At 44.1% G+C, this 12,733-nt stretch overlaps 2 protein-coding genes across 3 annotated transcripts; both read right to left on the bottom strand.

Moving 5' to 3' along the window:
- Positions 1–898: 898 nt before the first annotated feature.
- On the bottom strand, positions 899–8,226 carry LOC129781562 (uncharacterized protein K02A2.6-like). Its single transcript, XM_055789226.1, has 4 exons — positions 8,210–8,226; positions 4,295–4,843; positions 3,857–4,252; positions 899–3,794 (listed from the first exon to the last, which is right to left on the bottom strand). Exons 1-4 carry the CDS (start codon positions 8,224–8,226, stop codon positions 899–901), a joined length of 3,858 nt encoding a protein of 1,285 aa, XP_055645201.1.
- A 17-nt stretch (positions 8,227–8,243) lies between these two features.
- LOC129781577 (uncharacterized) lies at positions 8,244–9,775 on the bottom strand. 2 transcript variants are annotated; one of them, XM_055789244.1, is made up of 3 exons: positions 9,028–9,771; positions 8,719–8,967; positions 8,244–8,397 (listed from the first exon to the last, which is right to left on the bottom strand). In XM_055789244.1, exons 1-3 carry the CDS (start codon positions 9,148–9,150, stop codon positions 8,374–8,376), a joined length of 396 nt encoding a protein of 131 aa, XP_055645219.1. In that variant the 5' UTR covers positions 9,151–9,771; the 3' UTR covers positions 8,244–8,373. The 2 variants fall into 2 exon arrangements, with proteins under 2 accessions (XP_055645219.1, XP_055645218.1); XM_055789243.1 differs by lacking the exon at positions 8,244–8,397 and having other exon boundaries at positions 8,527–8,967; positions 9,028–9,775.
- Between the last annotated feature and the right edge of the window lie 2,958 nt (positions 9,776–12,733).

Below are 12,733 nucleotides of genomic sequence, written 5' to 3'. Positions count from 1 at the left end.
GAGCGACATCGGTTGGTTTCACAATCAATTCTTCTAAAAGCACGATGATACATATCTGCAACAAAAAACGCCATCGTTTCAACCGAATACCGAAGGTTAAATTACGAAACTCTGTGATCCAGAAGGTTAGCTCAATAAGAATTCTAGGTGCTTGGATAAATCGTCGAAGGACAGCAAAAACGCATGTTGCAAAGACACGAAACGACTTGCGACTACGGCTCAACATTATCAAAGCGATCCGATGGTGGGTTTTGTACCGCGGGACCCTGGACTTGCACTGGGACAATATCACGACAGGGTTAATGAAACGCGCACGGTACAATAAATAAAAACAAACTTTATTCACGACATGACTAAACGATACATTTCACTATGGACGATAAACAATGACTCTGTCCACAACAATAACAATGTAAACAACAACAAGTGACAACCACATTAAAAACACATATATGCGCATCTCCAGCATCGCTCAGTGACAGTCATGCTGTCGCACGCGAGCCCTGCGGTCTGAGCTGCGTCTGATGAATAACGTATCCGAGCGCGGCAAAATAGGGTTGTCCACAACATCTCCCCTCTTAATAGAGGTGGTACGGATGAAACCTTAATGGCGGTCTTCGTAGTGGTGAAGAGCGCCTAGGGATGTCTACAGCTAGTTCTACTTCGACAGCGGACTCGAACTCTGTCGATGTTGGCGTTGTTGTTGTTGATGATGACGATGCTGATGACGGGACGAACGCCGAGACCTCATGACGTGGCGTAGACGTTGCAAGAGTCGGCCCGGAACCTACCATGGTTCTCTCAGCACTGGAGACAGGCTCTGGTGAAGATAGACCTGGTGATTGGCTTGGGAGATCCCAGGCATCCAGCAAAATGTCCAGCGGCAGCGAATGTTGGTTTAAGGTGGCTTCCAACCGGTATGACCATGTAGTTTGGCGTACACGGTCTCGTTTCGGTTGAAGGACCTCGGTTGCTTGCAGTCATCGTCGGTTGGCACTGGGACACGTACCGGTGGTGGACGCAGAAGCTCGAGACACGTTCGGATTTTGCGACCAAACATGATCTCAGATGGCGACTTCTGATCCGGCAGAGCACGACTGGGCGTGCTTCGGTACGTCAGCAAGAAGACATCCAGTGCTTCTTCAATGGATCCTCTCCCCTCTCGGATTTTCTTGACGGCTCGCTTGAAGGTATCCACGAATCGTTCCGCCTGGCCATTTGATTGTGGATGAAACGGTGCTGTCGTGAGGTGCTCGATGCCATTGGAAGCGCAGAAATCGGCAAATTCGGTGCTGGTAAACTGGGTACCGTTGTCACTGACCAAGGTTACGGGCATACCCAGCCGCGCGAACAACGCACGCAAGATGCTGATGGTCGCAGCAGAGGTGATGCGGGTCGTTCGGATGATCTCGGGCCACTTAGAGAACGAATCGATAGCGAGCAGGTAGTAGTCGCCTTCGATTGGACCGGCGAAGTCGACGTGGACGCGTTGCCACGGAGCGGTCAATTTGGGCCACGGCACCGGTGGTGAGTGAGGAGGTGATCGAGCTACAGACGCACACTGCTGGCATGCCTTGACGAAGCTGACGATGTCAGCATCCAACGTAGGCCAGTACACGTAGCTCCTAGCGATGGCTTTCATTCGCTGCATGCCCGGATGGCCACGGTTCAGCTGTTCGAGGCACCGTTTCCGATGCAGCGACGGAATGACGAGTCGTTCGGCAAACAAAATACACCCATCCACCACAGAGAGCGATTCCTGCCTTGATTGGAACCGGCGAAGTTCTGACCCATCGAGTGTTGACTGGGGCCAGCCGTTCTGAACGTAGCGGTGGACTTGACGGAGCAGCGGATCTGCTTGGGTGCTTTGCGCAACGACTATGAAATTGAGAGGCAACACTTTAACCGTATAAGTTACTACTGACCTAATATCCTCTTCCAGATTGAGACTCGCGATGACGTAGTCCTCTTCAGGCTTGATGTGCTGGTCGATCAACCGGGAGAGCAGGTCTGCGTTGCCGAACTTCTCAGTGGACACGTACTCGATCTCAAAGTCGTAGAACAGCAAGTTGAGGGCGAGGCGTTGCAGGCGGTTCGCAGTGTACACTGGAATTCCCTTCTTAGAGCCGAAGATACGAAGCAGCGGGCGATGATCGGTTTGCAAACGGAAGTGCCGTCCGAAGAGCATTTTGTGGAACTTCGTGACGGCGAAGATGATGGCCAGACCTTCGCGATCGGGCTGACTGTAGGCCTGTTCTGCCTTCATGAGCGCCCTGGATGCATGTTGGACCACCTTGATGGTTCCATCTGGGAACCTATGGCTAATGGTAGCCCCAAGTCCAACGGATGAAGCGTCAGCAGAAACGATGATTTCCCCCTTCGGATCGTAGTGTGTGAGGAGAAGATCCGACGAGTGAATCTGCTTGAACCGGTCGAACGCTTTCTGGCACTCCGGACTCCAGCTGAACTTCGTCTCCACCTTGAGGAGATTGTCGAGCGGGTAGCGTAGCATGCGCATGTTGGGGACGAACTTGCCGTAGTAGTTGATGGCCCCCAAAAACGATCGCACACCGGATACATCGGCTGGAGGCGGCAGCTTGGTGATCGCCTCGATTTTCGCCGGATCTGGTCGCAACCCGCGACTGTCGACGATGTGCCCCAAGTATCGGATTTGCTGCTTGCGAAACAAATACTTGTCAACACGAATCGTGAATCCGAAATCTTGGATTCGCTTCAGGACACCCCGTAGATTGAGGTCGTGCTCCTCTTCAGTTTCTCCGCCGACGATGACGTCATCGAGGTAGCCAGAAGTGCCCTTCAGTCCGGCTAACATTGTGTCGATGAGCTGCTGAAATGCGCCAGGCGCGATCTTCAAACCCGGCGGCAGGCGGTTGTAGAGGTAGAGACCACGATGCGTATTGATCGTCAGCAAACTACGGTACTGCTCGTCAACTTCCACCTGTAAGAAGGCGCCGGACAAATCTATCTGGCTGAAGATCTTACACTTAGCCAGCTTGGCGAAGATGTCATCCGGAAGTGGAAGTGGATACTGCTGTGATTGGAGAGCTGCATTCAGACCCGTTGAGTAGTCTCCGCAAATCCTGATGGAGCCATTGGACTTGCGGACTACGACGATCGGAGCGGCCCACTCCGAATAATCGACCGGGGTGATGATGTCCAATTTCTCTAACCGGTCGAGCTCGCGATCAACGGTATCATACATAGCGTAAGCTACCGGACGCTTCGGACAGAAGACGGGTCGAACGTTTTCTTTCAACTCCAACTTCAATTTTGTTCTGGTGCACAAGCCGAGCTTCTCGCTGAAGACCTCTGGAAAAGACGACTTGAGTGCACCTGTCGACACTGGCGTTCCAGACACGTGGCAGCAGAAGGTGTCCATAGGGACGGCCCAAAGGTTGAAACTGTCGACCAAATCGGATCCGAGTAACAGCAGCTGCTTCTCGGTTACACGGATGAGCTCACGTCGTGTACTGCTTCCGATGGTGACGTCGCACTCGAACTCCCCATCGAGCGATAGTATGCTGCCAGATGCCGTCTTCGCCTTCACCGTTGCTGACGATAACGCAGGACTGCCAATGCTCCGCCAAATCTCCCTGCTAATGACGGTGATGTCTGAGGCGGTATCGAGTTGCAGGCGAATTTTTGTTCCAGAAAAGCCCACGGAGACATATCTGCGTCGTTGCTGCACACTGCACACATCGACTACCACCACCTTGGCGGACACTGGTTGCTTCCTGCGCCTCCTTCCAGTTTTTCGGGGTTTGGCACTGGCACTGGTTTGGATTCGGTGTCACTGGAAGGATGTTTCGGTGACTCACGGTCACGCTTTTCGTACCGCTTCCCACCAAATTTTCTTATCGCTTGTACTTGGTCGTACGTGGACGGAGATTCGATCATGGCGCTGTCGTGCTTCAGGTTGTACAGCCGCTGGCACTCCTCCGAAAGTTGCTCCAACGTCACGTCATTTCTCTCTTCTATTTTCGTGAGGAGGCGGGTGCGAATCTCGACGTCGTTCTCCGATTTTAAACCACACACGTAGACCAAGCACTTGAATTGCTCCTCCGAGAGCTTACCCAGCTCAAACTCCACGCAAGCCTTGTTTTCGCGGCAAGCGAATGCCACATGGTCCTCTGCAGGATTTTTCGCTATCTGCAGGCATCGGTAGCGACGGCTGATCACCGATTCTTTTGCTCCGAACAGGCTCTTGAGCTTGGCCACTGTTTCCAGGAAGCTAAAATTTTTCGGAAGTTTAGGCAGAATGTAACTCACATACCGTTCGTGCTCCGATGCACCCAGCTTTCGCAAAAGAAGACGACCTTTTGCTTCACCGTCCAATCTAGCAGCATCCTTCTCGAAGAGATCGTCGTATCTCGAGTACCAAGCCGCAAACGTCACGTTGGAGTCGGCCTCGAACCGGAATTCCTTGATGTTGCCGGCCGAAGAGTCAAGGATCTGTTCCGGATTCGGTGGTACCTGCATGTTGATTGACGATGCGATCGTACGGAGAAAGCGTTCATGCTTCTCATCACTTTGCTGCTGCTGTTGAATCAGTTGGGTCATCATCTCTCGGTGCTGCTGCTGCATCATTTGCAAAATTTGCACGAACACATCGCTACCGACCTGTGCTTGCGGTTGGTGGGGCGGGAAAGGCGCGTACTGCTGTTGCTGGGCGGCAGAGACGGGAATAAACTGCTGCTGATAGTGGACCGCCGACACGGGGATAATCGGCTGGTTTTGTTGCCGTTGATTGTTTATCACACCCGTGGGGTCAACACTATTCTGCCCGTCGTCGTTGCTCGCAATCGCGCTTTCACTCCACTTTCTTTTCTTACGCGCGGGGGGCGAAATGATCAGTGTGTTTTTCCGACGGTGAAAAACAACACACACTCGCGATTACTCGTCGCCACTTTTGTACCGCGGGACCCTGGACTTGCACTGGGACAATATCACGACAGGGTTATAAAAACGCGCACGGTACAATAAATAAAAACAAACTTTATTCACGACATGACTAAACGATACATTTCACTATGGACGATAAACAATGACTCTGTCCACAACAATAACAATGTAAACAACAACAAGTGACAACCACATTAAAAACACATATATGCGCATCTCCAGCATCGCTCAGTGACAGTCATGTTGTCGCACGCGAGCCCTGCGGTCTGAGCTGCGTCGGATGAATAACGTATCCGAGCGCGGCAAAATAGGGTTGTCCACAACAGTGGGGATACAAGGAACCCTACTGAATATGGGGAATGCTACTATAACCTCGAAATTTCTCTATGGAATCGAACTATTCAACCCTACGGACCTTCAGGGCCTACGACCAGTTTACAACTGCTTTTTACGTGTGTCATCTGGTGCAATCAGATCATCTCCTATTCTTTCTCTCTACACCGAATGTGGAGTTCGTGATTTCACCTCAGTAGTATGTCGCACTCTGGTTCACCGTGCTTGTCGCACTCTCGAGCGTTCAAACAAAACTTCATCCAGAATGTTCGAAGAAGCAGGGAGACGTTTTGACGTAGGACTACGTCTTTCATTTCTATACCGGGGTGTAAAATCAAAGTTTCGAAAACGAAAGCGTTACGCCGGAGACCGAGATTTTGAGCGTTAATAGCTCCTAAACAACTGAACGAAATGGTATGATAAACACTTCATTCGAAAGATAAAATGTCTACGCGTTCTATACTTGTTACTTTTTGATCCAAAAACTTGTTTCAATAGTCTTAAAATTGCTTTCAAAACAGGCTATTGAAATCACCAATCGGTATATAAGCGAGCGCCGCTCGGAAATCCACTCAGTTCTAATTGAACAGCGATTGGAGCATGTTGTCGCTGTTGTGGTGAAGCTCTTCATTTATCATGAAAGCGCGGATGAACGGTGTCACCAAGAGCCTGTTTGTGCACCTTAGGCCAGAAGGGAATCCATCAGGAGGAGAGTGATGCCACAAACGGTTCCCTTCCCGGGGAACCGCTACAAACACATAAACGCGCGGAATTCCTTCCGTTTGGATGCCATTCAGCATCGAGAAAGTTCCGGAAAGATCTAATCATTTGTGGAAAATAATCTGCCAGTTCCTCTGGGAATTTAAAAATACATTCATGTGAAAGAGTTTATTTGAATGTTTTCTATCCATGTAACACTGTGACCAAATATTTTTCAATCAAGTACTATTAACAGGTGGTTATCGAGTTAGTATTAACCACTGGTGGGCTTCCAGTATCGAGGAAAATGTGGAAATATCTAATCGTTGCTGGAAAATAATCTGCCAGTTCCCCTTGGAATTGAAAATTACATTCAAGCGAAAGAGTTTATTTTAATGTTTTCTATCCATAAAATATCCATATAATACATTTGGGTTTGTGATTTGTCAATCAAGTACAGTTAGCAGGTTAGCTTCTGAAGATTATTCTTCAGAACAAGGTTTTTCGTATCCTATATTGGATGCATAAAACCTTGTGCCTCCAACGTAACGCTCTCGTTTTCGAAGTCTCCCAAATATTCATTTATTCATTCATTCAGAATGGATTTAGATTCAACTTCAAACAAATGATCTCTAAATCAACGATAGTCCTACGTCACCCTTGCGGTTATACCATAGATATAACCCACTTCCTGTTTTTTCAGAACTAATCTCCGAACAGCTTCCTTCCCCTATCAAGGTCCTTAGAGTTCTATTCAGACCATGGAATGTTTCCCCGGTGCGGGTAGATTGAACTATCAACAGTCTTTACAAAACGGGTCAGGCAAAAGAAATCGCTCGCATGAGCTACTTGGAACTTACAGTAGCCACAAACTGATGTTCACTTACGGTTCAGCAGCAGATTATCGTATTGGATTTGGAGTCGCGGGAGTCGAACCCCCTGTTTGTCGTCACACACAGCACAGCACAGGCAGCGGCCTTATTATGCGGAATTAGCAGAGCAGATGGTCCTACGGCAATTTTTTCGTCTTCAGCCAGTGCACTTCTTGCAAGTGGCAAACAGCAAACACCCGTTCATTCAAGCAACGGTAACTCACGCTATGAATAAGGCGATCACACTTGTTTGGGTTCCCAGTTATGTCGGCATTAATGGAAATGAACACGCAGACTGACTGGCTAACGTTGGGAGATATACATGGATCTGAGACACCAGCATTCCTTCCGAAGATATCTTCAGAAATGTTGATTATCAGCTAGAGCATCATCAGCAGATCATCTGGAACCAGACAAATACAAAACTTCGGGAAGTAAAACACTATCAAACGCTGGAAGAACCGACCCGACAGAGTGGAACAACGAGTTCTTACTCGTTGTAGAATAGGACACACAAAATTAACGCATTGGTACTTGTTCGATCAAACTGAATAGTCAGTTGGTATCACCTTCGGAGTTCAGCTGACTATTAAACACATGCTGGCCGAATGTAGAGCCTACGAAGAACAACGACAACAATTTCGTCAATCTCATTCTCTGCACGACATTCTATCTCAAGAACCGATAATGAAACAAAACTTATAAAATTTTTGAAGACCACTGGGTTACTTAATCAGCTTTAGATGTTATAGCGTGGCAAAAGCCTTAAGCCTCTTAAAATCTAATGAATAAAATCAACGGAACACGAAACTTAATTCCGGAAACGTGAAATCCAATTTATGTGGATGTCACTGCTTCAGCCATCATTTCCGGAGATGGTTAATCAAACCTTCTTTGGAGGAACTATTTTCTCGATTGGTCCATGACTGCGCAGTTTGCGCCCAATCTAAACACATCCCAGTATCCATTATTCGTCGAAGGCCACCTAAACCTGAACCATGGTGGAATGAGCAGAGTGCCAAGCTTTATGTTGAAAAATCGAATGCACTTAAAGCTTTTCTAAAATATTGAGTCATCGTCAATTTTAAAACTTTCCTAAAACTTGAGACTAAGTTTGAAGACTTTATAAAAGGGTGTTCGATTGTACTAGTGCAGAAAAATGTAACAAATCGGCTCTAGAGTATAAATTAAATTAGTTTATTACAAATTAAATAATTTATTCATTCTACAACAAAAGATGTTAAAAAATATTAAATCTAAATCGTGACTTGGTCATCTCTTGTTTTTTTTAAACGGGAATTGCCTTGGTTTGATCTATCACCTATGAAAAATGGAAAAAATTACTACAAATTTGTTTTTTTTATTCTGGAAAAAGAACTCACTTCATATCTTGTGTCATCTACTCATAGCTAGCTCATTTCTCAGTGTTGTAGTCAAGAAGAGTCCCCTCGAAAGCTCATATGTATTTGATGCAATGTAAGAATGAATAAATATTAATAAAATCTTCATCGGAAAACAAAAGAAGAACAATCAAATAATTGAAAAATCAGTAGTGTATTGATAAAAGAAGCTGAAATAAGAAAAAAAAACAACTATGAAACTCAGCAACACAAAGTAACATAATAAAATCCAACAGAATACGGAATACAATAACGGTATAAATAAGGTAAATCTAAATACTACTAAAAAACATCCAAATACTAAAGGAAAAAATTAAACATCAAAATATATCAAACAAAACACAACTTGAAATAATAACAAAAATTGAAGATAACACACAAAAACACTCCCAATTATGTTTATGATAGAAAATTTAAACAAAGAGCGACTGCGCCACTTCTCCTGCAACAACCAGCAGCATTTTCAAACAACAATACTTAAATAGTCTTACCCCTTTTGCTGCTGTTTTTAGCCGTTGATTCTCCTGCTGCAATCTGGAGTTTTCCACTCTCATTTTTTGAAGCTCCCATTCAGCCTTCAGCTTCCGAAAATATACCTCGTCGATCTCGGAAATGTTTATCGGCTCCCAGTCGTACGGGTCGTCTCCAGTATCCTCTATGTCTTCATAGAACAACGGCGGAAAATTTTCGTCCTCAATCAAGCTCTCTTCAGGATCTATCTCGTTCGCGGTTGGAATAGTCTGTAAGAAAATAAGATTTCATTTTAACACTGCTACACACTCTTACACGATTTTACTCACCTTGCTTGGAAAACGAACTTTCCCTCCCGATTCCGCTTTACCTCCAATTGCTTGGGTGGCCCGATAGCCTCTCGGAACCCTCAAGCCGGTCGGAATTCGGGATGTAACGCTCGTTCGGTCCATCTTGGTGCTGAGTGAAATTTCTTCTTGCTTCTCTCTTGCAATTTCAAACAGCAGTGACAAGTATTGTTGTGTGCACCTACCAAGTAGACTGCTTGGATCGAAATCAGAGTGGGAGAATGGAAACCGGCCTACTTTTGTACCATTTTCATTTTGACATATGCAAATTGCAATGTATTATATGATTTGTTGAGATTTCTATGAAGATCGAATATCTACTAGTGATTAAATTTGGAAAATTATTCGATGTTATGCTGGAATAATATTGAAATATCAGTAAATTACGTCGCGTGTAGACTTGTTATTAAACGCTTCGTATATTTGTGTACTTAACAAGCGATTCCAGTTGCGCGGTTGATTTGGGTGAAAAAATATTCTGAATATAAAAGATAGTGATTAAGTACTGTGGATAATGCGAAAATTAGATTCAGAATTAATATTCAATTTTCGTCCGGTTCATCCTGGAGCACTGCTGGATAGACAATATGTTTTTCAAATTCAAATAGACTAAGAAGCATCTGTTGGGATCATTGGGATGTGACAACAGGAAATGATGCGAGACAGATTACATACGACAAAAAACGTGCGAAAAAGATCGTGAGGCAGCTGGAACCGTTGCCCAACGAGGACTAATGCCCAGGAAGGTTCTCATGTGTATTCAAGTGGAACTGGAAAAGTATGACTTATTAAGGGTTGCCACACATAAAATTTGAATCATTGCTGTCAATCGCTGGAACCCAGTTATTGATTAAAAACGGCCAATATTCACCGACAGGACAGAACGGAACACAAAAAATGCATTCCCAGACAATCTTTGAGAGCGTTTAAGAGAGCAACCATGGATAACGGCTATTACTACAGGATAACTTCGATATAACGTACATTTTACTTTCAAAATTGTGCGTTGTATCGAATTGTACGCTATATCGAAGCATAATAAAGAACTCAGAAACGTAGCTTATATTACTTTGTTGTGTTGCTATTGGAGTAAGGTTAATGAATAGATTCAACTAGAAGATGAAGGCAACCTTTCTCATGATGTTTCCCTTCGTACTGTTGATTGAAGTTTGATTCATTTAGAATTCGGAATCACAAAACAATTGTACTTCGGGATTGATTAAAAGTAAAAATCAAGCTTTAGTATCAAACTACAGATAATTTATTGTTCTTTCAGAAAAACAATATTCAAAAAATTATTCCTTTGGACTTTGAAAATGTGTACGTTATATCGAGGTAAAATGTACGTTATAACGAGGGTACGTTATATCGAAGTTTCCCTGTACCATCCTCCTTTTTTTGGGCTTTGGAACATGCTATTATTAATTCCGTCATTCGCAGGCGAAGTCTGATTATATACAACGTAAAACGTAAACAACGATTCTTCGCAGCGGGAGAAAAACAATGGCTACTAACTTGCGATATCCTAACCTAATATCCTATGCTACTAAGGAGACTAGAGCTTCCCTATTCCTCACTTGTCTGAGATACGTTTCAATGTGCTAAGATGCAATTCTTCCAATAATCCATTGTTTATTATCTATTGCAGGTACTTCCAGTGTTCGTTCAATATCTACCACTACGTGAAGACTTCGAGGAAAACATGGCCGTTTTCCGTAGCTTGGATGTGATATATCGACAAGGAAACGATAACCTCATACCGCTGTTGGGTCGCGTTCTAGTTGTAGGATTACAAGTTTTGTACAAGAAGCAACACAACAATGATGGTAAGTGTCCCGAGTACAGTTATCAAATTTCTCCTACCACCTTAAACATACGTATTTAAACCCTCTCTATCAGAGTGTCGCGATCTAATCTTCAACTTCGTGAAACAAATCAGTAAGGACTTTCCGGAACGTTTCGCCGAGGTGGTAGGTAGCGATGCCGAGATTGCCAACTTCGTCCAGACGCTTCCGCTTCAGTAGAAGTCGGCCCGGGTGCATTTAATGCGCAAACTGTTCGTATCGTATATCGATCCCTATCTGCAAACATGCGTGCGTCGTGTCGAGAAGCAAAGCGATCAGAATAAATCGCTCAACGGCGCCACAACACGACTTGTATTCGAGGATCACAACTGAATGAGCGATAGAAATAGATGTTCCATTGTAAGGGCCAAAACGGGTAAACTGATATAGGGGGAAAGCCGGACTCTCATTTCTCGGCAGATATATTTTACTCAACTCTAGATAGGTTTCTAGATCTTCGCAACAGAAACGGAATATTACTCGCTGTTCAGATGCTTTACTATTACTTTTATTCCTAAAATCAGTTACAGATACTAGAATATTAACAATGACACGTTGAAGTTTATTTATCCTCTCTGAATTTAGTTTATTGTTATTGCATATAAACGCATCGTATAGAATATGCATATATATCTACGCATCGTATGTTTTTACTGTTCTATATAACCCGAGCGCGGATTCATTACAAAACTAGACACACCGGCCAGCGCATGCAGGAAATACGAAAGTGATTTACGAAACTAGAGCCTAAATATATAGAAAAGGCAACCGAAGACACTATTTTGTCTATGTGCGAGAAACTCATGCAAGTGGTTCGAAAACACACAAACACTCACATACACACATACAAATGAGCGATAGAAAAGATATTTTATCGCGTACGCGAATACAATAAAAAAGGTAGACTAAATGAAACATTCACAGTAGGTCTAACAGTGAATCGAAATCAATTATTGTCATTTACAATAAATAAATCGTATTTGAAATTACAAAAGAATATTATTGTATCGTATAGCATGGAATTAAATGCATTTTTTATCTCAATGTATTGTAATTTTTTATCGTTATCACAGAATTCTAACTTCATAATTAACATAGGATTATTTATTTCCTGTTCGTCGAGCGGTCCTCGCAGTGTTCCTCCATCCAGGCAACGATCAAGCATTGCAGGGCAGGAATTTTGCTGCTCTCCACACCGCTTCCATTTGATCTCGTCATTATCCGTTTTCCCGTCGAGACGGATATCGATTAGGAATAGCCCTCCGTGCTCCGGAGTTTCCTCCCCATCTCCACACCGGACAAAGAGGCGATCTTGTAAACATCATGCTTGCTCACCATTTGTATCGGATTTACATAGCTAAACCATCAAATTAACGCATTTTGATGATCATGAGTTGTCCAATTCAATAATGTTGTTTTGTCCACATGATTTCTATGGCAACCGCTTGGCGCGCTGCAGTTTGTTTATGTTTGTTTATGGTGTGCTTCGCGCATAGCAGAAGTATGGCTTTTCTGTGTTGATTGTGTTGAGGTGAACACTTCTAAAATGCCCAAGAAAAGGCAATATTCTGAAGAAAGCCTAAATTATGAATGAATCAATATGATGACAGTAAACTCAAGCAATGATAAATGCAACATCTAATTGTGAATTCGAATGTTTTCATTCAAAAATGGAGATTTCTAAAACCGGACAAACCATGATCATTTTTTTGGGCAAACCATGATCAGAGGTGGTCAAACCATGATCATAATTCTTCTTTAAGGAAAATCGTTGAAAAACATAAAAATTTGAATAATTTCAACACCTTATGGTAGTATTAGCAACTAGAGACTTGGGGCTTTTC

The sequence above is a fragment of the Toxorhynchites rutilus genome, unplaced genomic scaffold, assembly GCF_029784135.1.
Source record: "Toxorhynchites rutilus septentrionalis strain SRP unplaced genomic scaffold, ASM2978413v1 HiC_scaffold_15, whole genome shotgun sequence".
In the NCBI taxonomy this organism is placed as follows: Eukaryota; Metazoa; Arthropoda; class Insecta; order Diptera; family Culicidae; genus Toxorhynchites; species Toxorhynchites rutilus.
The sequence above is the reverse complement of the archived record's forward strand: the minus strand, read 5'-3'. Positions and strand labels throughout refer to the sequence as shown.

Excerpts from the sequence above, each read along its gene's own strand:
- LOC129781577 (XM_055789243.1), bottom strand. The coding sequence starts at position 9,150 with ATGGACCGAACGAGCGTTACATCCCGAATTCCGACCGGCTTGAGGGTT. Across the intron at positions 8,968-9,027 it reads AAGTTCGTTTTCCAAGCAAG|ACTATTCCAACCGCGAACGA; the intron begins GTGAGTAAAATC and ends ATTTTCTTACAG.
- LOC129781562 (XM_055789226.1), bottom strand. Across the intron at positions 4,253-4,294 it reads GGTGCATCGGAGCACGAACG|CTTCCTGGAAACAGTGGCCA; the intron begins GTATGTGAGTTA and ends GAAAAATTTTAG. Across the intron at positions 3,795-3,856 it reads AGAAAATTTGGTGGGAAGCG|TGCCAGTGCCAAACCCCGAA; the intron begins GTACGAAAAGCG and ends AATCCAAACCAG.